The sequence below is a fragment of the Procambarus clarkii genome, chromosome 1, assembly GCF_040958095.1.
Source record: "Procambarus clarkii isolate CNS0578487 chromosome 1, FALCON_Pclarkii_2.0, whole genome shotgun sequence".
Taxonomy (NCBI): Eukaryota; Metazoa; Arthropoda; class Malacostraca; order Decapoda; family Cambaridae; genus Procambarus; species Procambarus clarkii.
Window position 1 is genome coordinate 53,400,185 of NC_091150.1, and position 27,339 is coordinate 53,427,523.

At 43.7% G+C, this 27,339-nt stretch overlaps 1 protein-coding gene across 1 annotated transcript in view; it reads right to left on the reverse strand.

Annotated features, from left to right (window-relative positions):
- Positions 1–15,015, reverse strand: part of LOC138363437 (dentin sialophosphoprotein-like) — a 37,837-nt gene extending 22,822 nt beyond the window's left edge. Inside the window, exons 1-2 of the mRNA XM_069322619.1 lie at positions 14,641–15,015; positions 9,246–9,424 (exon numbers count right to left, since the gene is read on the reverse strand). Coding sequence (XP_069178720.1) covers positions 9,246–9,424; positions 14,641–15,015 — 554 coding nt within the window. The remainder of the gene's footprint in view (positions 1–9,245; positions 9,425–14,640) is intronic.
- Between the last annotated feature and the right edge of the window lie 12,324 nt (positions 15,016–27,339).

Sequence of the window (27,339 nt, forward strand, 5' to 3'; positions counted from 1 at the left end):
AGCCTTTTCTCGTAACTCATGCCTCTTAGTTCTGGAACTAGCCTAGTGGCATTCCTCTGAACCTTTTCCAGTTTCGTCTTGTGCTTGACTGGGTACGGGCTCCATGTTGGGGCTGCATAGTCCAGGATTGGTCTGACTTAAGTGGTATTCAAGGTTCTGAAGGATTCCTTACACAGCATTCTGAAAGCAGTTCTGATGATAGCCACCCTCGCATAGGCCGCTGATGTTATTCTTTTGATGTGGGCTTTAGGAGACAGGTTTCGCGTGATATCAACTCCTGGACCTTTCTCTCTGTCCGTTTCGTAAATTTTGACTAAACTGGCCTCCTAGTTCATACTCCTATTTTCATTACCTTACATTTACTTGAGTTGAACTTTAAAAGCCACTTGTCGTACCATTCCTTCAGTTTGTCTAGGTCATCTTGTAGCCTCATACTGTCTTCCTCTATCTTGATCCTCCTCATAATTTTTGCATCATCAGCAAAATTTTTGCATCATCAGCAAAATTTTTGCATCATCAGCAATGATGATGCAAAAATTTTTGCATCATCATTGTGTGCTGATAAGAAAACTTATCGTGTGTGTGTGTGTGTGTACTCACCTAGTTGTGGTTGCGGGGGTTGAGCTCTGGCTCTTTGATTTTGGTGTGTGTGTGTGTGTGTGTGTGTGTGTACTCACCTAGTTGTACTCACCTAGTTGTGTTTGCGGGGGTTGAGCTCTGGCTCTTTGGTCCCGCCTCTCAACCGTCAATCAAAGGTGTACAGATTCCTGAGCCTATCGGGCTCTGTCATATCTACACTTGAAACTGTGTATGGAGTCAGCCTCCACCACATCACCCCCTAATGCATTCCATTTGTCAACCACTCTGACACTAAAAAAGTTCTTTCTAATATCTCTGTGGCTCATTTGGGCACTCAGTTTCCACCTGTGTCCCCTTGTGCGTGTTCCCCTTGTGTTAAATAGACTGTCTTTATCTACCCTATCAATCCCCTTCAGAATCTTGAATGTGGTGATCATGTCCCCCCTAACTCTTCTGTCTTCCAGCGAAGTGAGGTTTAATTCCCGTAGTCTCTCCTCGTAGCTCATACCTCTCAGCTCGGGTACTAGTCTGGTGGCAAACCTTTGAACCTTTTCCAGTTTAGTCTTATCCTTGACTAGATATGGACTCCATGCTGGGGCTGCATACTCCAGGATTGGCCTGACATATGTGGTATACAAAGTTCTGAATGATTCTTTACACAAGTTTCTGAATGCCGTTCGTATGTTGGCCAGCCTGGCATATGCCGCTGATGTTATCCGCTTGATATGTGCTGCAGGAGACAGGTCTGGCGTGATATCAACCCCCAAGTCTTTTTCCTTCTCTGACTCCTGAAGAATTTCCTCTCCCAGGTGATACCTTGTATCTGGCCTCCTGCTCCCTACACCTATCTTCATTACATTACATTTGGTTGGGTTAAACTCTAACAACCATTTGTTCGACCATTCCTTCAGCTTGTCTAGGTCTTCTTGAAGCCTCAAACAGTCCTCTTCTGTTTTAATCCTTCTCATAATTTTAGCATCGTCCGCAAACATTGAGAGAAATGAATCGATACCCTCCGGGAGATCATTTACATATATCAGAAACAAGATAGGACCGAGTACAGAGCCCTGTGGGACTCCACTGGTGACTTCACGCCAATCGGAGGTCTCACCCCTCACCGTAACTCTCTGCTTCCTATTGCTTAGATACTCCCTTATCCACTGGAGCACCTTACCAGCTACACCTGCCTGTCTCTCCAGCTTATGTACCAGCCTCTTATGCGGTACTGTGTCAAAGGCTTTCCGACAATCCAAGAAAATGCAGTCCGCCCAGCCCTCTCTTTCTTGCTTAATCTGTGTCACCTGATCGTAGAATTCTATCAAGCCTGTAAGGCAAGATTTACCCTCCCTGAATCCATGTTGGCGATTTGTCACGAAGTCCCTTCTCTCCAGATGTGTTACCAGGTTTTTTCTCACGATCTTCTCCATCACCTTGCATGGTATACAAGTCAAGGACACTGGCCTGTAGTTCAGTGCCTCTTGTCTGTCGCCCTTTTTGTATATTGGGACCACATTCGCCGTCTTCCATATTTCTGGTAGGTCTCCCGTCTCTAGTGATTTACTATACACTATGGAGAGTGGCAAGCAAAGTGCCTCTGCACACTCTTTCAGTACCCATGGTGAGATCCCATCTGGACCAACCGCCTTTCTAACATCCAGATCCAGCAGGTGTCTCTTGACCTCCTCTCTCGTAATTTCGAACTCCTCCAAGGCCGCCTGGTTTACCTCCCTTTCTCCTAGCACAGTGACCTCACCCTGTTCTACTGTGAAGACCTCCTGGAACCTCTTGTTGAGTTCCTCACACACCTCTCTGTCATTCTCTGTATACCTGTCCTCGCCTGTTCTAAGTTTCAATACCTGTTCTTTCACTGTTGTTTTCCTTCTGATGTGACTGTGGAGTAGCTTTGGTTCGGTCTTGGCTTTGTTTGCTATATCATTTTCAAAATTTTTCTCTGCTTCTCTTCTCACCCTGACGTACTCATTCCTGGTTCTCTGGTATCTCTCCCTGCTTTCTGGTGTTCTGTTATTCCGGAAGTTCCTCCACGCCTTCTTGTTCAGTTTCTTCGCTTCCATACATGCCCTATTATACCATGGATTCTTTTGTTGCTTCTCGGATTTTTCCCTTTGGGCCGGGATGAACCTGTTTACTGCCTCCTGACACTTTTGGGTAACATAGTCCATCATACCCTGTACAGACTTGTCTCTGAGGTCTGTGTCCCAAGGTATTTCACTTAGGAAACTTCTCATCTGTTCATAATTCCCCTTTCGGTATGCCAGCCTTTTGATTCCTAGTTCTTTTTGGGGGGAGATAAGTCCTAGCTCTACCAGGTACTCAAAGTTCAATACACTGTGGTCACTCATTCCCAAGGGCGCTTCCATCTTAACTTCCCTTATATCCCATTCATTTAGGGTAAATATCAAATCAAGCATTGCTGGTTCATCTTCTCCTCTCATTCTTGTTGGCTCTTTGGTATGCTGGCTTAGAAAGTTTCTTGTTGCCACGTCCAGCAGCTTAGCTCTCCATGTTTCTGGTCCTCCATGCGGGTCTCTGTTCTTCCAATCTATCTTCCCATGGTTGAAGTCTCCCATAATTAGTAGTCCAGATCCATTCCTGCTAGCAACAGAAGCTGCTCTTTCTATTATGTTAATGGTGGCCATGTTGTTTCTATCATATTCCTGTCTAGGTCTTCTGTCATTTGGTGGTGGATTATATATGACTGCGACTATAATTTTTTTCCCTCCATTTGTTACAGTACCTGCTATGTAGTCACTGAAACCTTCACAGCCCTGAATATCCATCTCCTCAAAATCCCAGCCTTTTCTTACCAGCAGAGCTACACCACCCCCACCTCTTCCTTCCCTCTCTTTCCGCATAACATAATAGTCCTGTGGAAACACTGCATTTGTTATTGTTTTCGTGATCTTTGTTTCTGTGAGGGCTATTATGTCTGGGTTTTCCTCTAGTACCAGTTCTCCAAGCTCATTTGCTTTATTTGTAATTCCATCTATGTTAGTGTACATCGCTTTGAGGCTCACTTTCTTCTGTCCCTTCTCAAATCGCCTCCTTGGTGAGTGTTCTGCTGGTGGGGGAGGCTGTTCCATGGGTGTGAGGACCTGTGAGGTGGGTAACAGGATCTCAGAGGATACTGGAATGAGGGGCGGGCGATCCAGTGAAGGGGGAGGGACAGGGAGGGTATGGGGTGAAAGGGGAGGGAGGACGGGAAGGAAAGGGGGGGAGGGAGGACTCGGGAGGAGGGGAGGGGTAGATGGGTGGGGATTGGGTGTGGGGGGAGGGAGATTTGGCTGAACTTTTGAGTGGGGGCAGGGAGGGTTTGGGGTAGGGGGGTTTTCTATGCAGAGGAGGGAGGCGGGGTTGTCCTCCCTTCTGGTGTTACTGGGTAGCTGGTTGTGGGTTCCCCCCTCGCCTCTGGGGGTGTTGTGTTGGGAGCTGTGACTTCCTGGTTTTCCCCTCTCGCCCTGCGCCTCTTCCTTGCTTCTGCCGCCACGGCTCTCTCCTCCCTTGTCATGTCTCGCTGGAGGAATACATTTTTTAATTTTCCCACGTTTTTCAGGGAGCTCTTCCTTGATAGGATCCTCTCCTTTGTGTTCTCGTTTGCAAACACTATCTTTATCATTCGGTCTCGGTCTTTGTTGTACCGGCCTAGCCTGAAAACCTTCTCAATGCTATGCTCGGCCCCTTCCATGTCTAGTGCCTTTAGTACTTCATTCACTGCTGCTTTGTCCTTGTCATTCCACTCTGTCCTATTGGTTCCTTCCTGTTCCCTAATACCCACAGCAACCACTGATCTTTTCCTTTCCAGCAGTTGGCTAGTGGAGCGTGCCGCCTCCTGCGAGGTGGCTGCTTTCATGGCCACCTCCATCACTGCAGTCATTACTTCAGAGTTATTTTTTTTAGTATTTCCGCAAATGTTGCTTTTATTGTGGCATTCTCATCCAGAAAACTATTACCACCTTCTCCCTGGGTGGTTTTCTGACTCTCAGCCTCGATACCATTCTCTTTGAGGGTTCTAATCTCCTCCTTTGCTGCTGTCAGCTCTCTTTTCAGGTTGCTTATTTCGTTCTTCATTTCCTGCATCATTTCTTGCATCTCACTCTTGATGTCCTCCAGAAACTGGGCGAACATTTCCTTCATCTCGTCACCTTGGCTCTTTCCTGCTCCCCTGGGACCTCTGGCTGCCATCTTGACCCTGTTGGGATGGGGGAGGGAGAGAGAGAGAGAGGGGGAGAGAGAGAGAGAGAGAGAGAGAGAGAGAGAGAGAGAGAGAGAGAGAGAGAGAGAGAGAGAGAGAGAGAGAGAGAGAGAGAGAGAGAAAGGGAGTGATAAAGGGAGAGATAAATGGGTGGGTGGGGGGGGATCCGACCCTTCCACTGAAGTGAGAAGAAGCTAGAAGGGGAGGGGGGGGAGGAGATGGAGAGAGAGGCGGGAGGGAGAGGAGAGGGAGAGAGTGGATGAGGAAGAGAGCGGGTGAGGGAGAGAGCGGGTAAGGGAGAGAGGGGGGGAGGTGTGTGTGTGTGTGTGTGGGCAGAGAGGGAGGGGGAAGGAAAGAGAGGGAGGGGGAGGGAGGGGGAAGGAAAGAGAGGGAGGGAGAGGGGGAGGGAGGGAGGGAGAGAGAGAGAGAGAGAGGGAGAGAGAGAGAGAGAGAGAGAGAGAGAGAGAGAGAGAGAGAGAGAGAGAGAGAGAGAGAGAGAGAGAGAGAGAGAGAGAGAGAGAGAGAGAGAGAGAGAGAGAGAGAGAGAGAGAGAGAGAGAGAGTGAGAGAGAGAGAGAGAGAGAGAGAGAGCAGGAGAGAGAGAGCAGGAGAGAGATAGTGGGAGTGGGAGAGAGGGAGTGGGAGAGAGGGAGAGTGGGGAGGGGAAGAGTGTGTGTATGGGCGATGCGGGGGACTGGGGGTGGGGGGGGGGCGGAGATGGCGACTAAGTCAGGTCAGGTCAGGTGGTGGGGTCAAGAGGGGGGGGATAGTAAGGTCTATCCCAGGTGTTAATGCCTTTTCCCCTGACTGACAATTGTGTGTGTGTGTGCGCGTGCACGTGTGTGTGTGCGTGCACGTGTGTGTGTGTCTGTTTTAGCGTGTGCACACTCGTGTGCGTGTATACGTACGTGGGCGGGCGTGCTTGTATGTGTCAAGATATCCCTTTTGCGTTACCTCTGCCTAAATGAGCCACTCTGAGATTTTTAAATATATTTGATATCCTGAACGAGAATTTGATAATCTTTTACCTCAATCTGTACACCTGATTAATTGACCAGAGAGGGGTACATACCAGACTGCCTCCCGCTCACACAACCAGATGAGCGATGTATGATGACGATGTTTATCCTTCGTTGTCTCCCACTAGGTGATTCACTAAATGCTGGTAGATTGATGAGGTCTTCTTCTCTGTCTACACAAAGCTCTGGAGTCAGTCACTGTATCGTTATGTGACAGTTCACTAATTCACTGTACCACTGATCACAGTCACCACTCACAGCACAATCAGGTAGCTCCACGGCGGGTCGTCCCACCCGGTCAGGTCACACACTTACATGCACCGGTGATGCCCTAGCTCCACTTTTCGTTTCTTCGCCAAATCTTCGCACTATCGCTAGCGATATGACTATGCTATGTTGCACCCTGCTAGCTACACACTGCGAGAGGCCAAATACTATGATCTAGCCTCTATACTCCTTCAATGTCCCGAGAAATTGACGAATTTCCGCGGACCTCACTAATCGCGTGTCTCCTACAGACTCCCGCGGCGTTGTGTGTGTACTCACCTAGTGTGTGTGTGTGTGTGTGTGTGTGTGTGTGTGTGTGTGTGTGTGTGTGTGTGTGTGTGTGTGTGTGTGTGTGTGTGTGTGTGTGTGTGTGTGTGTGTGTGTGTGTGTGTGTGTGTGTGTGTGTGTGTGTGTGTGAGTGCGTGTGTGTGTGACTGCTCTCCCTTATTTCATAATTTAATCCAGGTTGAAATAAAATACGAAAGTAGTTCAATTTAACTGTATTTAAGTATATGGTAAAAGACAAATTTCAGATATGTTTTTTCACACAAGTCTTTGCAAGTTCATTAAAACAAATAAATGACGAAGCAAGAATTTGTTTAACCTGGAAAGGACGCAAAGGAGAAGTTAAAACTGTGCGTATCGAAAATTAAATCTATCGGGGATGATCGTTGTATAAATTCCTTTCCTCCTACGGATGATGACTCGTACATAGGCTGGAGAAGTATGATGTATGAGGGACAGGTATAACGAGATATGGACACCGCATTGTGGTGCGTATACTCTCAAAAGTTTACTTCAGTCGTTAATCATGCTCAGGGCTAAAGTACACTTCTTGGTTAATCAGTATAGTTGACCAGACCACACACTAGAAGGTGAAGGGACGACGACGTTTCGGTCCGTCCTGGACCATTCTCAAGTCGGTTGTCACAATGGACTTGAGAATGGTCCAGGACGGACCGAAATGTCGTCGTCCCTTCACCTTCTAGTGTGTGGTCTGGTCAACTTACTTTAGCCCCGTTATTGTGACTCATCGCCTGCATAATCAGTATAGGCTTTTACAACGGCCTTAATAACCCTTTAGATGTTGACAGGCCTTTAGCTCGCAGGTTATTAACCGTCCAGAGGATGGTAGGCATTGGAACCACGACCTGATTACTCTATAGAGCAGTGATTCTAAAACGGGAGGCATTTGGCTCCCAGGTGAGGAATTTCAAATTACAAGGAGGAATTTTTACCCAGAGGAAGAAATTTTAGTCAAGGGAGGAACTCCGAACTGGGAAAGAATGTACTCTATTCACTGTGTACAGAGTACACATGAGGAACTCCGAACTGGGAAAGAATGTACTCTATTCACTGTGTACAGAGTACACATTGACTCTGTAATGACATGATTCACCAGTTTAAACAAATATATTGGATAGACCAGTTGATATACTCTGTAATAAGAAGATATACCTGTTTACACAATTATAAGGGCGATCAAAGATTCATCTTACACAGCAAACTGATTCTTCAGAATTAATCCTTTATGAAACTATTCCGTTATCGAGGTCTGATAAGCATGCCCATGCTAATAAGATGCCCGGGGTGACTCTTGATAACTATGTGTGTTATAAGATGCCGTCAACTGGCTGTATATATTCCTGTCTTTATCCATATCCTTATATGCACATATGCCAGTCAGTAGGGAGGCTGTCAGGAATGCTGTAGCCATTTGTTTGCGTTTGTATCTCCCAAACATGAGAGAGCAGACGGCTACAATATGGTAATTACCGTTACTAGTAAGTAACTTACCGTTACTAGTAAGTAACTTACCGTTACTAGTAAGTAACTTACCGTTACTAGTAAGTAACTTACCGTTACTAGTAAGTAACTTCAGCTACTAGTAAGTAACTTACCGTTACTAGTAAGTAGCTTACTTACCGTTACTAGTAAGTAGCTTACTTACCGTTACTAGTAAGTAACTTCAGCTACTAGTAAGTAACTTACCGTTACTAGTAAGTAGCTTACTTACCGTTACTAGTAAGTAGCTTACTTACCGTTACTAGTAAGTAACTTCAGCTACTAGTAAGTAACTTACCGTTACTAGTAAGTAGCTTACTTACCGTTACTAGTAAGTAACTTCAGCTACTAGTAAGTAACTTACCGTTACTAGTAAGTAGCTTACTTACCGTTACTAGTAAGTAACTTACCGTTACTAGTAAGTAGCTTACTTACCGTTACTAGTAAGTAGCTTACTTACCGTTACTAGTAAGTAGCTTACTTACCGTTACTAGTAAGTAACTTCAGCTACTAGTAAGTAACTTACCGTTACTAGTAAGTAACTTCAGCTACTAGTAAGTAACTTACCGTTACTAGTAAGTAATTTACCGTTACTAGTAAGTAATTTACCGTTACTAGTCTAGTAAAACTATTTTTGTGAACATTTTCACATGCTTAAATGATAATTAAGAAAAAAATGCATTGTGAACATATTTATATTAAATTCTTTGGTGGATCTTATATGTAATGTTTGGTTGATCAGTAAACTGGCTTTTGGGAGGCTCAAGTCTCGTCTTTCACTTCACACGTCTCAACACAAAAAATGTGATCTATAACAACTTGTCTTACAAATAGTCTCAGAACACCTCTTCAACCTCTATGATGACCTGAGGGACAGATTCAAAGATGAGAAGCAGATGAGCTTCTCATCTTGGACTGCTCTTGAACTGGGAAAACAATGATTGCCTGACTAAAATGGCGTCTGACCACATCGACGGGTTAAATAGACATGCACAATAATGAAAGTATGAAACCATTCCTTTCTCTCGGTCCCATCATAAATCCGTATCCCTTCCAACGGCTATACAGTCGTAATGGCTTGGTGCTTTTCCATAATTAAATTAAAAATTTCCATGCTTCGCAAGGTTACTGCGTGTGGTTTGATCACTCAAGTTATTGCTAAATGTTACACATTAGTTACAGAGGCTTTTCTTCCCCTTCCCAACATCACACTTTGTTGAGTGTGCTTTTAGTGTTCTCTAATCTGGGACTCTAACCTGGGACTCTGGCCTGGGACTGTGACCTGGGACTGTGACCTTTGACTGTGACCTGGTACTCTGACCTGAGACTCTGACCTGGGACTCTGACCTGAGACTCTGACCTGGGACTGTGACCTGGTACTCTGACCTGAGACTCTGACCTGGGACTGTGACCTGAGACTCTGACCTGGGACTCTGACTTGAGACTCTGACCTGGGACTCTGACCTGAGACTCTGACTTGAGACTCTGACCTGGGACTCTGACCTGGGACTCTGACCTGAGACCCTGACCTGGGACTCTGACCTGAGACTGTGACAAGCACTGCTCTAGAGGTTAAAGGCCATTATCCCAAATCTCAGTATCCTTCCAGAGGTTAATAGATCTGAAGCCCAGAACTTAATGACCATTCAGAAGTCCATAGGCCCTAAGCCTCCCAAAAATCCAAACTGGTGAACCTTGGTAGTAATACAAGGACGGTTCAGTTGGATTAATTAAGCTCATCAGAGAATTTCCAATTACATTGATTGCAGAAGAGAGAAACAATGGTGCAATGCATCTGTCGTATATGACAGGAATGAAATTGCACAATCTTCTTCAAATATATGTTCAACATATATATAATCTTAATATTGTCCCTCAAGATGTAATCCAAAGAGCTAAGGGCTGCCTGTACTAATATGTATTTATTAATTTATTTTATTTATTTATATACAAGAGTTGTTTTATTCTTGTACAGCCACTAGTACGCGTAGCGTTTCGGCAAGTCCTTAATCCTATGGTCCCCGGGATACGACCCCGCCAAATCGTTTAGCATCATTACTTATACTTCTACCTATACTTTCTTACACTTATACTTACTACTTATACTGACTAATACTTACTTTTGGTAGAATTTGTATGTGTGGAAGGTGGATTACTTTAGAGGCATTTACATAGGTGAAAGTTTGTTGTAGGCATCCCTTCAATAGAAAGAAAAGATGTCTTGAAGTCCTCACGAATGCAGACGAAGGTGTTGCATCCTGAACTAGACGTCAGCATATAAATATCTCTATCAAAGAAACCCTTTAAAAAGTGCCAAGTATTAGTACCAGGAAGAGTCTTTCTCTCAACAAAGGACGGCACGTCAGATCTCATTACACACTTGGCGGGTCCCGGGTCGCATTACAAGTGTCTCCAACTCAGAAGTCATTACCACCGGAGAGTGTGTCTGTTCTTCCTTGAGTCAATGTATATATATTTCCTTGACTTTGTACTTAATCTTTATTTATTCAGAGCAAATGAAATCAGGTTGTGTTAAGGAAAAGAGCGAGAGATAGACTAAACCGTTTTTATTCTGTTTGAAAAAAGTATAGGGAAAAGAATATAGGTGTAATTGCTTTCACATTCTTATCAAGGTAGTAAAATTAACAATGGATGGTATTCATATGGCTTGCAACGATGACTCGAATCGACAACAGCTTAATAAAAACGAAGTTAGCAGATTCTGGGACTCTGCTTTTAACAAGGAACTCCAATCTGCATGCAGAGTGAAACATGGAATCCTGCATGCAGGACTCCATGAAGATGATGAAGCTCCATGGGTTTGAAGATGATTCCATGTTCCATTCCATGCAGGAATGGAACATGGAATAATGGGCTCCTGCTTCACTGTCTCTTAAGAAAATCAGAATAATAATAATAGACAATTAAACTGCAGAAGGCCTATTGGCACACACGCGGCAGTTCATATTTACATCCACCCAAACCTGTTGATATTTGTGTCTAAGATACACTTCAAACAATCCCGCGATCCAGCGTATGTTATCTTACTTGGTGATTTGTTCATAAATCCACTGCTTAATACATTCCATTGTTTAATACACAACCTTGTATTAAACCAGTATTTACCCAGGGACTCCAAGCTGGCCGCAGAATGAGAGAAAACTAGATGAATCTCCGTTCATTCACAAAACATTTCAGCTCATAATTTATAGAAGGAAGAGAATGCTCAAGATCGACCTTCCAAGGAAGAGGAAACTTAAGTAATCCTTAAGGCATTCTCTCTCTCTCTACATGGTAGAGAATGCTGCTCTAACACTCAAGACTGACCTTCCAAGAAAGAGAATACGTCACTAATGCTTCAAATTAAACTTACAAAGGAGAGAATGCTGTACTAAGGCTCCAGATTGACAGTCCAGAGAAATGAGAGAAAACAATTTATTAACTAATGCTGCATACTAACTTTCAAGGGAGATAATTCTTAACAGATACTTCAGACTAACCTTCTAAAGGCAGAGAATACTCCACCATGGCTCCAGACTGACCATCTAAAGGAGATGAAATTTCACAACTGCTCTAGACTTACAAGGAAGAGAATGCTGTACTAATGCTGTACTGTACCTTCCAAGCAGCTGTGTTATCAAGATACAAAGTTGTCATGGAGCCTCTCGACACGTACATTTACTAAGTTTCAACCCACATAACCTGAACGCAACTGGACAAATCTTAAACAATACTAATAACAAGGATTTACCTTTCGAAAGCTTTGATCTGAAATCGTCTTAGAGATGTAAATTTTATCTTGGGGGGGGGGGGGGGGGAGGGGGGAGGAGTCTGTGGATGTCCTGCTGGCTCGTGAAGTGATCTGAAGATGATCTGGAGAGTTTGAAGATGATCTGGAAAGTCTGAGGATGATCTTGGGAGTCTCTGAAGATGATCTGGAAAGTCTAAAGATGATTTGGGGAGTGTGAAGATGACCTGGAAAGTCTGAAGATGACTTGGAGAGTATGACGCTGACCGGAAAATTCTGAAGATGACGTCTGGAGTCTGAAGATGACCCGAAGGGCTCAAGATGATGTGGTGCGTGGTGGGTCGTCCTGTTGGGTGGTGGGTCGTCGTGCTGGGTGATGGGTCGTCGTGGTGGGTGGTGGGTCGTCGTGCTGGGTGGTGGGTCGTCGTGCTGGGTGGTGGGTCGTCGTGATGGATGTTGGGTCGTCGTGCTGGGTGGTGGGTCGTCGTGCTGGGTGGTGGGTCGTCGTGATGGGTGTTGGGTCGTCTTCATGGGTGCTGGGTCGTCTTGATGGGTACTGGGTCGTCGTGATGGGTGCTGGGTCGTCTTCATGGGTGCTGGGTCGTCTTGATGGGTACTGGGTCGTCGTGATGGGTGCTGGGTCGTCTTGAAGGGGGCTGGATCGTCGTGTTTGGTACTGGGTCGTCGTGATGGGTGGTGGGTCGTCGTGATGGGTGCTGGGTCGTCTTGAAGGGGGCTGGGTCGTCGTGCTTGGTGCGGGTCGTCGTGGTGGGTACTGGGTCGTTGTGAAGGCTGCCACGATAAGCTGTAGAATGCACCGTGAATCTATGCAATCGCGATAAAGCCTTCTAGAATAACCCAGCCTAAGTCTCATTTTTAAGAGTTATTTTAAGAATAACTTTTAATATGATAGTTCTTATAGCAAGTATGTATTGTAACGTTCAAGAATGAACAGGTGCAGGCCGCAGTGTTCACGCTGTGTGCTAGTCATCTTGTTGAGGGCACGAGGGAAAAAAAACAATAACCGTGCTTGAACATTATTAGGCCTAGTGTGGCCCATATGTATACTGTATTAGGCCTAGTGTGGCCCATATGTATACTGTATTAGGCCTAGTGTGGCACATGTTTACTATATTAAGCCTAGTGTGGCCCATATGTATACTGTGTTAGGCATAGTGTGGCCCATATGTATACTGTGTTAGGCATAGTGTGGCCCATATGTATACTGTATTAGGCCTAGTGTGGCACGTCCGTATACTGTATTAGGCCTAGTGTGGCACATGTTTACTATATTAAGCCTAGTGTGGCCCATATGTATACTGTATTAGGCCTAGTGTGGCCCATATGTATACTGTATTAGGCCTAATGTGGCCCATATGTATACTGTATTAGGCCTATGAGGGCTTATTTGCGCCTTGGAGAGGTTAGGTTAAGTTCTCTAGCTACTCTCTAAGTTTTAGTACCGCATTTGGCTCAAGTCAGTAATATAAAAAGTGAACGTTTAGGGCCTAACAGTCCTTTTTTGAACGTTCTCTCATATAGCTGCTATAACTACTAGCGTTTTAGTCGGGCTGGCATGAACTACATATATGAAAGTAGACAGATGCTGAAATATAAGAGTAGAGACTCTTATATTTCAGCATCAACCTGAACACATAATCATTAATTAATAACGCCAGCTTTAACGAAATTGGGAAATAAAATAAATGCAAATTAGTGAATTTTAATACATGTAAAATGGTAATCATGAAAGTCAAACAAACAACAATTATTTACATATGCACCACTGAACTTGGCAAATGAGATATTCAACCATTTCTAGGTCAGCGTTGGCCATTACATTATATTAACTGGCCTAGCGGATAGGTTAGGTTGTCATAACGACAAAAGTCATGAACAAGAAACTTTTTAATTCCACAAAGTATCACAGTCAATCGAGCATAGAACAAAACTTTGATGAATTTTCGACATTTCATAAAATTTTGAAGTCTACGTTTGCATTATTTCCAGGGAAGATGGATTTCATCCCTGTAAATACGTTATACTAACGCGTCTCATCTTGTGCTCACCGGAAGTCAGTAAGTAATTGCGGGAAGGAGACGGCAACCCCGGAAGGCGACGTAATTATGAAGAGAAACCAATAAGGCAGTGTGAGTACATCAGCCCGTCCTCCTAAGGTTTCCCCAACGTCAAGAAAACGGTCATTGTTGTCCCCCTAACTCCCCTAGGGTGTTTATGTAGCTTCAGGGCACCAATCCCCCCAGCCACAGGGCATGGCGAGAAGGCTCCCCTAAGCATATCTAATTCCCTATCAAACACAAACTAAAATACACATAAATGGCAGATCTCATCACAACCCACAAGAATTAAAATGATAATAATAACACATAATAACATGAAAATAACATACACAAAATGGAAAATTCTTTTAAATTTTGTTTTTCTTATATGGGACACAGCAAACAAAGGGAGAGGTGCACAATATATCATTAAAAAGAACTAAAGCTGAAGGAAAAACAACAAGCTGCCTAAGCGGCAGGATTGGTGACTTGACATCGGCATACATGGAAAAAACTATTCATAGTGGAAGCTCCTAACACGGGAGGAATATCATGTATGCACATAGGTGTCCCTCCGGCCGCCGCCGTACCCACTCGTGGGCTCTGGCCAGGTCCTCCACCCCTCTTGTGAGACACCATTTGGAAAAGTGGTACTTCAGATGATGACTCTGCTTAGATAGTTGGCTGACAGCTATCCTGGCTGCGGTTCACCTAAGCAAGACTATATTAACCCTTATGCACCCTGCGCACGGTGATCCTGGGATTAAGGTGGTCTGCACCTGGATGTGGTTTTGGACCATATTCTGTAGATGGAATATGTCCAGGTCAGGGCTTTCACAGAGCAAATCTCAAGGTCGCTCTTGGTGAGTCCCATATCCTGTAGTCCACTCGCACTTTCCTTGCACTATCCTACTCTCCAATTAAGGGTTATCGAAGAGGCGGATGCTGTGTGCTTCCCGGTATATTCCCTGACCTTTTGAAGGATCTCTGGGGTGCCGTATTTGTCGCACTGGCTCTGATGTGGGCAGGAGAGTGGGAAGTTGTCAGCTGAGACCTGGGTGTCTAATATGAAGGCCCCGTCACCTTTGCAAGCTATGATGTCATGCTTGCAGAAGGTTCCTCCATCCAGTATACGGACTTCACGTTCCACCTCAAAACCTCTTTGCTGCAGGTGCCCGGCTACGAACCGGGTGATATCGTCATGACGTTTCACCCGAGCCCCATGTGTCTTGTAGCATGCACAGGATATGTGGCCCAGGGTCCCTGGTTTCTGGGAAGCATCGCAAAGACCAGAAGCCTCGGGTCTACCACTAGCTGCTCTAGACGGAGTGGCTACAGCGTTTGCCATAATCTGGATGACGTGCAAAATGTCCTCCGCTTAGCAGACGGGTACCGGATGCGACCCACTTGTGGCAAGATGGAACCTCACAAGAAGACACAAGGCCGGCACCGTCAACCATGCTGTACAGTTTGGCTTTCCATCTTCTGGAGCGCTCAGTCGTTCTGTTAGAAGGGGTTCAGGCAGCCGTGGTCGGGTCTACCCATCGACGCATTCGCGCTTGGAACGCGGCTAGGAGAGCCGCTGCCACTGCCACTGGATTCTCCGACTCTGCCAATGCCCCGAGCCGCTTGTTCTTCTGTAGGCAGATTGATGTAGCAAAGTCGGGAATTCCTAGTCCACCGTTCTTTACGTCGGCACGAAAAAAGGCATTAGGAGTATCATGAGGCAATCGCAGCCAGCCACGAAAGGCAGGCCGCAGCCGCCAGTCAAGTCTCGCTAATTCCATCTTAAACACGCGTCCGAGAACAAGCCGGTGGTTCATCTTAGGGATTAAGTGGTATAGCCTCTGTTGGGAATTGGGTGGCGCCTTAGTGATGTTAGTCAGGCCGTCCTCAAACAGGGAACCATAGGATAGGCGTCTGCCCCCGGCCTTGATAAGTATTCCTAAATACTTTACTCGTCCTCCACACTCATAGTACCGATTTCATCGTCCCCGACGTAGTATGCCTTCTTGGTGGGGACATGCCACGTCTTACGATGTGCATCGTTTGCTATGCATAGCGTATGGGACTTCACTTTAAGACCAGAGCCACGCAGTGTGTGGCAAATACTTGTTATAAGCTTCTGTAGTCCAGCAGCCGTCTCTGCTGCCACAACCAGATCATCAGCGAATGCCAGTGCTGATACCTTTTCGCCCCCCAGTCCAATCCCTAGTCCCAAGTCCTTAGCCCTAGTAATTGCCTCATCAATTATTAGGTTAAAGATAAATGGAGACAGGAGGTCACCCTGTTTCACCCCCCTAGTGATCAGGATGCCCTTCGACTTCTCCCCTTGGCTGGTTATTACGGTTGAGGACCGATCATAGCCCGACATTATGTATGTCCTTAAAGGCTTCGGAATGCCTTTACGTTTCAAGGCCCGATGTATGGCCGGATGGGAGACTCTATCGAAAGCCTTCTCCTTATCCAGAAACGCTAGGTGCGTGTTGTGCTTGAGCGCACGAGTCTCAGCTAGGAGGGTACCCAGGATCACTAGGTTTTCAGGGCATCCATCCACAGGGACGAAGGCCTTCTGCCGCCTGTCGATTCTGACTGCCTCGGAGAGTCTGCTGCTCAGAATTTTATGGAAAAGCCTCAAGTGTCCTCTCCTAACCTACCAGAGGACTCAACACAGAAAACGAGACAGTACGTCACTTTTGCCACCCGCTTCCATTTTCTAGTACGATCATTTTTGACCTAATGTAACGTATACGAGCGAAATGCGACGTTCTTTGTAGGAGGACAGGTTGGGTACATATCATTCGGGAGCGATTTGAGGACTAGACACTGAGAGAGGACAGAGGGAAGGAAAAGTTCCCAACCACTTGGACAGTTGTGGGATCGAACCCTGCAAGACGCGAAACGTCCGCTTTGCCAATGAGTCCAAGCGGCTGTTTAACACTGTGTCATACAATATTCAAAGGTATCTTGATGTCATTCAGGAGATCAGTGTGAGAGCAGAGAGACACGACTTACTCTTAAAGGAATCACATTCACACAGGATCAAAGGTAATTAACTATTTTGTTCCACCGTCTGAACTCTTCATTATTATCTCCTTGTCTATAACTTCTTACTTGACGTTTAAAACCATTAAATGGATGATTTGGGGGGAATGAACTCATGCCAATGTTATCATTCTGGGATGGTAGCCATTTTATGTCTAACATGCATCTCAATGGATACCACCATAAACACCTGAACCAGAATCATTATTAAACGAAGTACTTTCTCTCTCAAAGTCGTTGCTCCCTGAAGTTAGCCTTTGGCCTCAAAGTTAATACACCAAAAAGTCATTTCTATAACAAAGAAATGTTTCTACAATTAAACAGCGAGACGTAATTACCACATTAAACAACGAAAATATTATCACAAAAATATTACCATCGCAATGAGTTTCTAGCATAAATTCTGCCGTGAACACTTCCTTACCCTCCAGTGCACTCAATCCAGTGCACTCAATACAAATAAAACTCACGACTAAAAACAGAGGAGATGGAACTCATGTTGACTGACCTTCTTGTATCGTATATGAAGCCATGCACAGTTGCTTGAATTCCCTTCAACTTTGTCTGCATGTCTGATAGACTTCCAGATCTGTGTATCAGGACACGAATACGTTATATGTACCTTAACTTACATATATCAACAGTTTCAAGAAGTGTTGGAATTTTTTCCAGTATTGGTTGTCTGTATCTATGACAGAGAACTTCTGTTAGTATGGTTGGAGACCAGATATATATAGGGCTCGCTTCACCCAGTTTTGCAGAGTGAATGGATTGGGGTACAAGACTTACATAGGCTAGTCTGAGTCGGTCCAGTTGGTCCTATTAAGAGGGGTTCGGATTAAATAGGGACCCTCCCCACTACCTTATCAGGAAAAAGTGGCTGGCCGAGTCTCTTCACTTTTCTGAGACAGAAGAGGGGGGGGGGGGGGGGCGTCGGGGGACGTTGAAAGAGGGAAGAAAGGAGCCCAAGTGAATGTTTGAAGATAAGGAAAGAGAGAGAGGGGGGGGGGGGGATTGGAAAGAAAGATTGGGAGAAGGAAGGGGAGAGAGGGGGATTATGTGAGAGAAAGTTGGAGAAGGTAATAAAATTGCGAATGAGAAATAAAAGAGTTAGATGTTTGAAGAGAGCGAAAGAGAAAGGGTGAGAAGGTGATGTTTATAGGGAGGGAAAGACAGGGACAAGACAGGTGGAGAGGCAGGAAACACAGATAGACCGGAGAGGGAAAGAGAGGAGAGGAGCGGGGGAAATCTTGTGGAAAGAAAGTTGGAGAACATAAGAAAGGAGGAGATAAGGTAAGAGGGAGGAAGGGGGAGTTGGACCGTGGGAAAGGGAAGGCAGAAAAACCCGAGAACAATTGAGCACTCCTCTCCCACCTATCACATACACACATGACTGAGTTTCGATAAGTAATACAAGGTGACCTCCATAAGCCCAAGAAAGGCCAGATACAATTTTCTCAGTTATCTTTATGTCCGTTATATTATGCATCTAGAGCTGGGTTTAACGTTCAGTGACCTATGAGGACATCATTGGGGCAAAGCTTTGCAGATCCCACCGATATTACACACTCGTATATTAAGTCGAGTGGGAATGTAGCTGCTGTAAGTAAGACTCAGTGGATCAAGGGCTTGGCGCAGCCAGGCCGGAGAGATTCTCCTAAGACTGTCTACTTCAGGAAACTGTCTTCTGTCCTCACTTTCAAAGAACAAATATATGGTTCAAAATTGTGTTTAGTACACAGGTAACACTACCTTCACCCTGTTAGTAACTTGATTATAACTTAGCACCTAATAAAATTTATTCAACATAGAAACAAATGTTAAGCTCATCATACAAATGAGTTTCTACGGCAAGGATTCATCTGAGCTGATGTTGGATAAAAGACAGCTCTTATAGCGTCCACCTGCATTATAAATATTAATGCCATTCCTCATGAGCCCTAGTTTTATTTAAAAGAATAGATATAAAGGTAGAGTGAAAGAAACAGACACAGATAACGAGAGACAGAGACAAAGAGAGAAAGAGAAAGAGAGACAGATAAAGAGACAAAGGAGAAAGAGAGAAAGAGAGAGAGAGAGAGAGAGAGAGAGAGAGAGAGAGAGAGAGAGAGAGAGAGAGAGAGAGAGAGAGAGAGAGAGAGAGAGAGAGAGAGAGAGAGAGAGAGAGAGAGAGAGAGAGAGAGAGAGAGAGAGAGAGAGAGAGAGAGAGAGAGAGAGAGAGAGAGAGAGAGAGAGAGAGAGAGAGAGAGAGCCTGTGAGCTCGAGGTTGCATTTGATGTAGTATTCACGTCTCGGGTCCATTCTGAACGCTATCCCATTATTACCTCTGGTTATCCCCTTCACCTCATCCCCACTAGCCATTGTAATTTTTGAAACATGAGGCCTGAAAAGTGTTCTTGCAAAGGAGCTGAATATGATGCCCCCTGCAGACGATGACTCACAATATCGTGGCTGAAGAAATGATAACCAAATCACAACTCAGAACATTGAGAAGCGACGACGTTTCGGTCCGTCTAGGACCATTATCAAGTCGTGTGAGACTTAACACTTCTTTTGTGCTCTTTAAGTGTGTCATTTATGGGCAGTTTCGCCAAAGTATTGGAAAGGACAAGACGATCAGGAAATAGAGTAGACTCCAGCAGCATTGGAAGCTGGAGGAGCAGTGTGAACCAGATTTCAACGAAGAGTTTGCCGAAAGGCGAGCTTAACATGAAGGGGGGGATGAAGGGCATTTGTGTTTTCTTGTTCAGATATGAATGGAAGGCAGAGCACAGTGGTACTAGTGTTGGAAACAGGTTTGGGATGAAAGAAATTTCGTTTAGCTTGAGAATAGGCACAGTTGATAAAGTATAACGGTTGATTGTATCACAGTTGATACAAATCTTTCCAAGGCGAGAGAAAAATTTGTAAATAAAGGAAATTTCAGAATCAGAAACTGAGGGTCACTGACGCGCGGAGGAAGAGAGAGAAGCGAGAACACTTTTCTAAACTGAAGTAGGATGGTAGGAAAAGACGTGAATGTACATACCACTATACACGGGTTTTCAGTAGACAGAGAAAGAGAAACTACACACGAAGCTGCGAACATGAACGTCAAGAAAAGGAAGGATGGAGAGGTGAGGAAAGGCAAGAAAAGAGTAGGGTTGTGAGGCCATAGAGCAAAAATATCATCAACATAGCGAAGCCAGAGAGAGGGACGAGTATCAATAGTGGGAAGAAGAACGGTTTCGAAGAATACCATATTGAGATTGGCAAGAACAGGAGATCATTGTCAAGACACACGACATGATAATAGTCCAGAAGGACCGAAACGTCGTCGCTTCTCCATCTTCTGAGTTGTGGCTTGGTCATCATGATGTCCACTGTATTCTATTTAATTGTAAAATTTATCCTTGCAACAACAATAATAAAGCGAGTTTGCTTCTACATTTGTTAAAATATACAACTTTCATATCAGCTAGCTACTGTTCGCTGACTGTATTATATAACTGCATGATTTATCTCCTGCTGCTGCTTAGGTTGCACAGCACAGCTTCTGGTCCATGGTTGAATTGCTGGGTTGCAAGGAACGGGCGGTCAATCGCAATTTTTGCTACAAATTGTTTTTTTATAAAACGTTTCAAATAATACCTCCGATTGGTGAAATTTTCTGGCAATTTACCAGAATCGAACAATAACCGAATTGACGTTCAAGGTCTTTATCTGTGAGCTGCACCAGGCTATCTGTGAGCCGCACCAGGCTATCTGTGAGCTGCGCCAGGCTATCTGTGAGCCGCACCAGGCTATCTGTGAGCTGCACCAGGCTATCTGTGAGCCGCACCAGGCTATCTGTGAGCCGCACCAGGCTATCTGTGAGCCGCACCAGGCTATCTGTGAGCCGCACCAGGCTATCTGTGAGCTGCACCAGGCTGTCTGTGAGCTGCACCAGGCTATCTGTGAGCTGCACCAGGCTATCTGTGAGCTGCATCAGGCTATCTGTGAGCCGCATCAGGCTATCTGTGAGCTGCACCAGGCTATCTGGGAGCTGCACCAGGTTATCTGTGTGCCGTACCAGGCTATCTGTGAGCTGCACCAGGCTATCTGTGAGCTGCACCAGGCTATCTGTGAGCTGCACCAGGCTATCTATGACCTGCACCAGGCTATCTATGACCTGCATCAGGCTATCTGTGAGCTGCACCAGGCTTTCTATGACCTTACGCAGACATATAGTGTTATAAATTAACCCAAGTTAGAATTCGAAGCAATGAATTGAAGTTCGATAAGTTAAGATTTACTTAATGAATTCTCAAGGACTTCTATGTCAACCCATACTCCTGTTTAGATAATAATTTGGTACCTACGTAGACCATCGTAAACATATTGACGTAATGGACAAATAGATAATAGAAATTGCTGCTATTCAATTTATAGTCAAGAAACAAGCTAAAAACAAGACATAAAAATACAAAAAAAAAACTTTGACGTGATGGTTCAATGAGAAAATCAGTAGCAGCCGTGAGGGGGGATTCGAACTTATTTTCTGGGTATTCCCAAGCAACGTATTTGACCACTACACCACGGCATGGTAAAAAAAAACATTGCAATCTGGAATTCAGATGAATTCTCTAGGCTTCCACTGAAGTCTAAGGAACCCTACAGTTCAGCGTAATCCCATCACGTTTGTGTGATTTCCTTTGTGTAACTGAAGAGAATTGCATGAGGTAGAATTTCTGGACTATAACCCAAAGTACATTGTGTGAAATCCAGTGGAAGCCTCAAGAACCCTAAGGGATTAAGTTAAATCCCAGGTTGCAAGGCTTTTTTTTTACCATGTCGTGGTGCATTGGTCTATGGCACTGCTTAGGAGTACCCAGACAATAGGTTCGAACCCTACTCAGTTTTTCGAACTTAAATATTCCCAGGCCTCATAAAGCACCTATATATATATATATATATATATATATATATATATATAGATATATATATATATATATATATATATATATATATATATATATATATATATATATATATATATATATATATATATATGCAACAATGATCACAAAAACACTGATCCAAGTATGCAGAATAACCACATATGAAAAATAGAAAATGCTTAACGCGTTTTCGGCTAATTCGCCTTCATCAGAGCAAAGTAGAATGATTCTACTTTGCTCTGATGAAGGCGAATTAGCCGAAAACGCGTTAAGCATTTTCTATTTTTCATATGTGATTATTCTGCATATATATATATATATATATATAAATATATATATATATATATATATATATATATATTTATATATATATATATATATATATATATATATATATATATATATATATATATATATATTTATATATATATATATATATATATATATATATTTATATACATATATATATATATATATATATATATATATATATATATATATATATATATATATATATATATATATATATATATATATATATATATATATATATATGTCGTACCTAGTAGCCAGAACGCACTTCTCAGCCTACTATACAAGGCCCGATTTGCCTAATAAGCCAAGTTTTCATGCATTATTTGTTTTTCGACTACCTAACCTACCTAACCTTACCTAACCTAACTTTTTCGGCTACCTAACTTAACCTAACCTATAAAGATAGGTTAGGTTAGGTTAGGTTAGGTAGGGTTGGTTAGGTTCGGTCATATATCTACGTTAATTTTAACTCCAATAAAAAAAAATTGACCTCATATAGAATGAAATGGGTAGCTTTATCATTTCATAAGAAAAAAATTAGAGAAAATATATTACTTCAAGAAAACTTGGCTTATTAGGCAAATCGGGCCATGTATAGTAGGCTGAGAAGTGCGTTCTGGCTACTAGGTACGACATATATATATATATATATATATATATATATATATATATATATATATATATATATATATATATATATATATATATATATATATATATAAATATATATATATATATATATATATATATATATATATATATATATATATATATATATTAGTATATTTTGGTAGCAGTCTTTCCTGTAGACATATTTTATTAAATATGACCGAAAAAGTAAGATTAATAATTCTAACACGAATTTTCTCAATCTTTCGTACATTATGCTTCACTGTTGGAGGTAAATCAAAAATCACTTCTCCAAAATTCATTTTTATTTCTAGTCTGACGCGACACGGGCGCGTTTCGTAAAACTTATTACATTTTCAAAGACTTCACAAATACACAACTGATTAGAACTTGCGTTTCCCTGATTTTATATCTACATTTGAGTGAGGTGGGAAGGGTGATGTGGCATTACATTTGAGTAAGGTGGGAAGGATGATGTGGCATTAGAGGATATTAATAGGGTATTAAAAGTATCAACACAAGACAGAACACGAAACAATGGATATTGAATAGAAGTGTTTGTAGAAAGCCTATTGGTCCATATTTCTTGATGCTTCTATATTGGAGCGGAGTCTTGAGGTGGGTAGAATATAGTTGTGCAATAATTGGCTGTTGATTGCTGGTGTTGACTTCTTGATGTGTAGTGCCTCGCAAACGTCGAGCCGCCTGCTATCGCTGTATCTATCGATGATTTCTGTGTTGTTTACTAGGATTTCTCTGGCGATGGTTTGGTTATGGGAAGAGATTATATGTTCCTTAATGGAGCCCTGTTGTTTATGCATCGTTAAACGCCTAGAAAGAGATGTTGTTGTCTTGCCTATATACTGGGTTTTTTGGAGCTTGCAGTCCCCAAGTGGGCATTTGAAGGCATAGACGACGTTAGTCTCTTTTAAAGCGTTCTGTTTCGTGTCTGGAGAGTTTCTCATGAGTAGGCTGGCCGTTTTTCTGGTTTTATAGTAAATCGTCAGTTGTATCCTCTGATTTTTGTCTGTAGGGATAACGTTTCTATTAACAATATCTTTCAGGACCCTTTCCTCTGTTTTATGAGCTGTGGAAAAGAAGTTCCTGTAAAATAGTCTAATAGGGGGTATAGGTGTTGTGTTAGTTGTCTCTTCGGAGGTTGCATGGCTTTTCACTTTCCTTCTTATGATGTCTTCGATGAAACCATTGGAGAAGCCGTTATTGACTAGAACCTGCCTTACCCTACAGAGTTCTTCGTCGACTTGCTTCCATTCTGAGCTATGGCTGAGAGCACGGTCGACGTATGCGTTAACAACACTCCTCTTGTACCTGTCGGGGCAGTCGCTGTTGGCATTTAGGCACATTCCTATGTTTGTTTCCTTTGTGTAGACTGCAGTGTGGAAACCTCCGCCCTTTTCCATGACTGTTACATCTAGAAAAGGCAGCTTCCCATCCTTTTCCGTCTCGTAAGTGAAACGCAGCACGGAACTCTGCTCAAATGCCTCCTTCAGCTCCTGCAGATGTCTGACATCAGGTACCTGTGTAAAAATGTCGTCAACATACCTGCAGTATATGGCCGGTTTCAAGTTCATGTCGACTAAGACTTTTTGCTCGATGGTACCCATGTAGAAGTTTGCAAACAGGACACCTAGGGGAGAACCCATAGCGACCCCATCTACTTGCTTATACATGTGCCCATCCGGGCTCAAGAAGGGTGCCTCTTTAGTACAAGCTTGGAGTAGTTTCCTCAGAATACTTTCTGGCATGTCAAGAGGAGTACAGGCTGGATCACGATACACTCTGTCGGCTATCATTCCGATTGTCTCGTCCACAGGTACGTTGGTAAACAGCGATTCTACGTCCAACGAGGCTCTTATCCCTGTGGCCCGTGCGCCCCGCAGTAAGTCCACAAATTCCTTTGGAGACTTCAGGCTGAAGGCGCAAGGAACATAAGGAGTCAGCAGGCCGTTGAGTCGCTTCGCCAATCTGTACGTGGGTGTGGGTATCTGGCTAATGATTGGCCGAAGTGGGTTTCCAGGCTTGTGCGTCTTGACATTTCCATACGCATATCCAGGTTTATATTCCCCAATGATCTTTGGCAGGTGGAGTCCGGATTTCTTGGCGTTCACAGTTTCGATCAGTTTGTTGACCTTTGCTTTTAATTCGGCTGTAGTGTCCTTCGTTACCCTTTGGAACTTAGTTTGGTCAGAGAGTATGATGTTCATTTTCGCCAGATATTCGTCTTTTTTAAGAATGACATATATTGGCGACTTGTCACCTCTCCTGACAACTATCTCCTTGTTCTCACGAAGGCTTTTAGCTGCCGCTCTAAGCTCGGGGGACAGTATGGTGCTTCTGTAGTTGCCTCGATTCTTTCCTCCTTCTGCAATAAGTTCTGCTTGTAAGGTATCTTTGGTAGTGACCTTCTTTTGTGTCTCGAGGTCGAATATGTCGTCCAACAGAATTTCCAACTCCACTTTCCGGGCCATTTCACTCGGTCTGGACATAACATGACAGTTTATGCCCAGATTTAGGAGAGTGACTTGGTCCTCAGTGAGGTTAATTCCTGCAAGGTTCAGGAAGCCATCTCTTGGTCGTGGAATTGCCATAGGTCCTCCATATAATGTTGTTAGTTTCTTGATAATCCTTGTTTCAGTGCTGAGGTGATGTTGGTCTGTGAGGATGTCGAGGTGTTGTTCAATGCGGGTACGGATACTATGGTCGATGTTGCTATTTCTCCACTCGTTTGTAGCATGAAGTAGTTGCGTTTTTTTGTCTTTGATTTCATTCTCTGCCTTGTATATCTGATCACGAATCAGATCCTGGCGATATTTTATCGTGAAGGCTTGATTCCTTGCTGCTGGGTCGTGCACTTTAACATTAGTATATTTTGGTAGCAGTCTTTCCTGTAGACATATTTTATTAAATATGACCGAAAAAGTAAGATTAATAATTCTAACACGAATTTTCTCAATCTTTCGTACATTATGCTTCACTGTTGGAGGTAAATCAAAAATCACTTCTCCAAAATTCATTTTTTATTTCTAGTCTGACGCGACACGGGCGCGTTTCGTAAAACTTATTACATTTTCAAAGACTTCACAAATACACAACTGATTAGAACTTGCGTTTCCCTGATTTTATATCTACATTTGAGTGAGGTGGGAAGGGTGATGTGGCATTACATTTGAGTAAGGTGGGAAGGATGATGTGGCATTAGAGGATATTAATAGGGTATTAAAAGTATCAACACAAGACAGAACACGAAACAATGGATATTGAATAGAAGTGTTTGTAGAAAGCCTATTGGTCCATATTTCTTGATGCTTCTATATTGGAGCGGAGTCTTGAGGTGGGTAGAATATAGTTGTGCAATAATTGGCTGTTGATTGCTGGTGTTGACTTCTTGATGTGTAGTGCCTCGCAAACGTCGAGCCGCCTGCTATCGCTGTATCTATCGATGATTTCTGTGTTGTTTACTAGGATTTCTCTGGCGATGGTTTGGTTATGGGAAGAGATTATATGTTCCTTAATGGAGCCCTGTTGTTTATGCATCGTTAAACGCCTAGAAAGAGATGTTGTTGTCTTGCCTATATACTGGGTTTTTTGGAGCTTACAGTCCCCAAGTGGGCATTTGAAGGCATAGACGACGTTAGTCTCTTTTAAAGCGTTCTGTTTCGTGTCTGGAGAGTTTCTCATGAGTAGGCTGGCCGTTTTTCTGGTTTTATAGTAAATCGTCAGTTGTATCCTCTGATTTTTGTCTGTAGGGATAACGTTTCTATTAACAATATCTTTCAGGACCCTTTCCTCTGTTTTATGAGCTGTGGAAAAGAAGTTCCTGTAAAATAGTCTAATAGGGGGTATAGGTGTTGTGTTAGTTGTCTCTTCGGAGGTTGCATGGCTTTTCACTTTCCTTCTTATGATGTCTTCGATGAAACCATTGGAGAAGCCGTTATTGACTAGAACCTGCCTTACCCTACAGAGTTCTTCGTCGACTTGCTTCCATTCTGAGCTATGGCTGAGAGCACGGTCGACGTATGCGTTAACAACACTCCTCTTGTACCTGTCGGGGCAGTCGCTGTTGGCATTTAGGCACATTCCTATGTTTGTTTCCTTTGTGTAGACTGCAGTGTGGAAACCTCCGCCCTTTTCCATGACTGTTACATCTAGAAAAGGCAGCTTCCCATCCTTTTCCGTCTCGTAAGTGAAACGCAGCACGGAACTCTGCTCAAATGCCTCCTTCAGCTCCTGCAGATGTCTGACATCAGGTACCTGTGTAAAAATGTCGTCAACATACCTGCAGTATATGGCCGGTTTCAAGTTCATGTCGACTAAGACTTTTTGCTCGATGGTACCCATGTAGAAGTTTGCAAACAGGACACCTAGGGGAGAACCCATAGCGACCCCATCTACTTGCTTATACATGTGCCCATCCGGGCTCAAGAAGGGTGCCTCTTTAGTACAAGCTTGGAGTAGTTTCCTCAGAATACTTTCTGGCATGTCAAGAGGAGTACAGGCTGGATCACGATACACTCTGTCGGCTATCATTCCGATTGTCTCGTCCACAGGTACGTTGGTAAACAGCGATTCTACGTCCAACGAGGCTCTTATCCCTGTGGCCCGTGCGCCCCGCAGTAAGTCCACAAATTCCTTTGGAGACTTCAGGCTGAAGGCGCAAGGAACATAAGGAGTCAGCAGGCCGTTGAGTCGCTTCGCCAATCTGTACGTGGGTGTGGGTATCTGGCTATAAAACCAGAAAAACG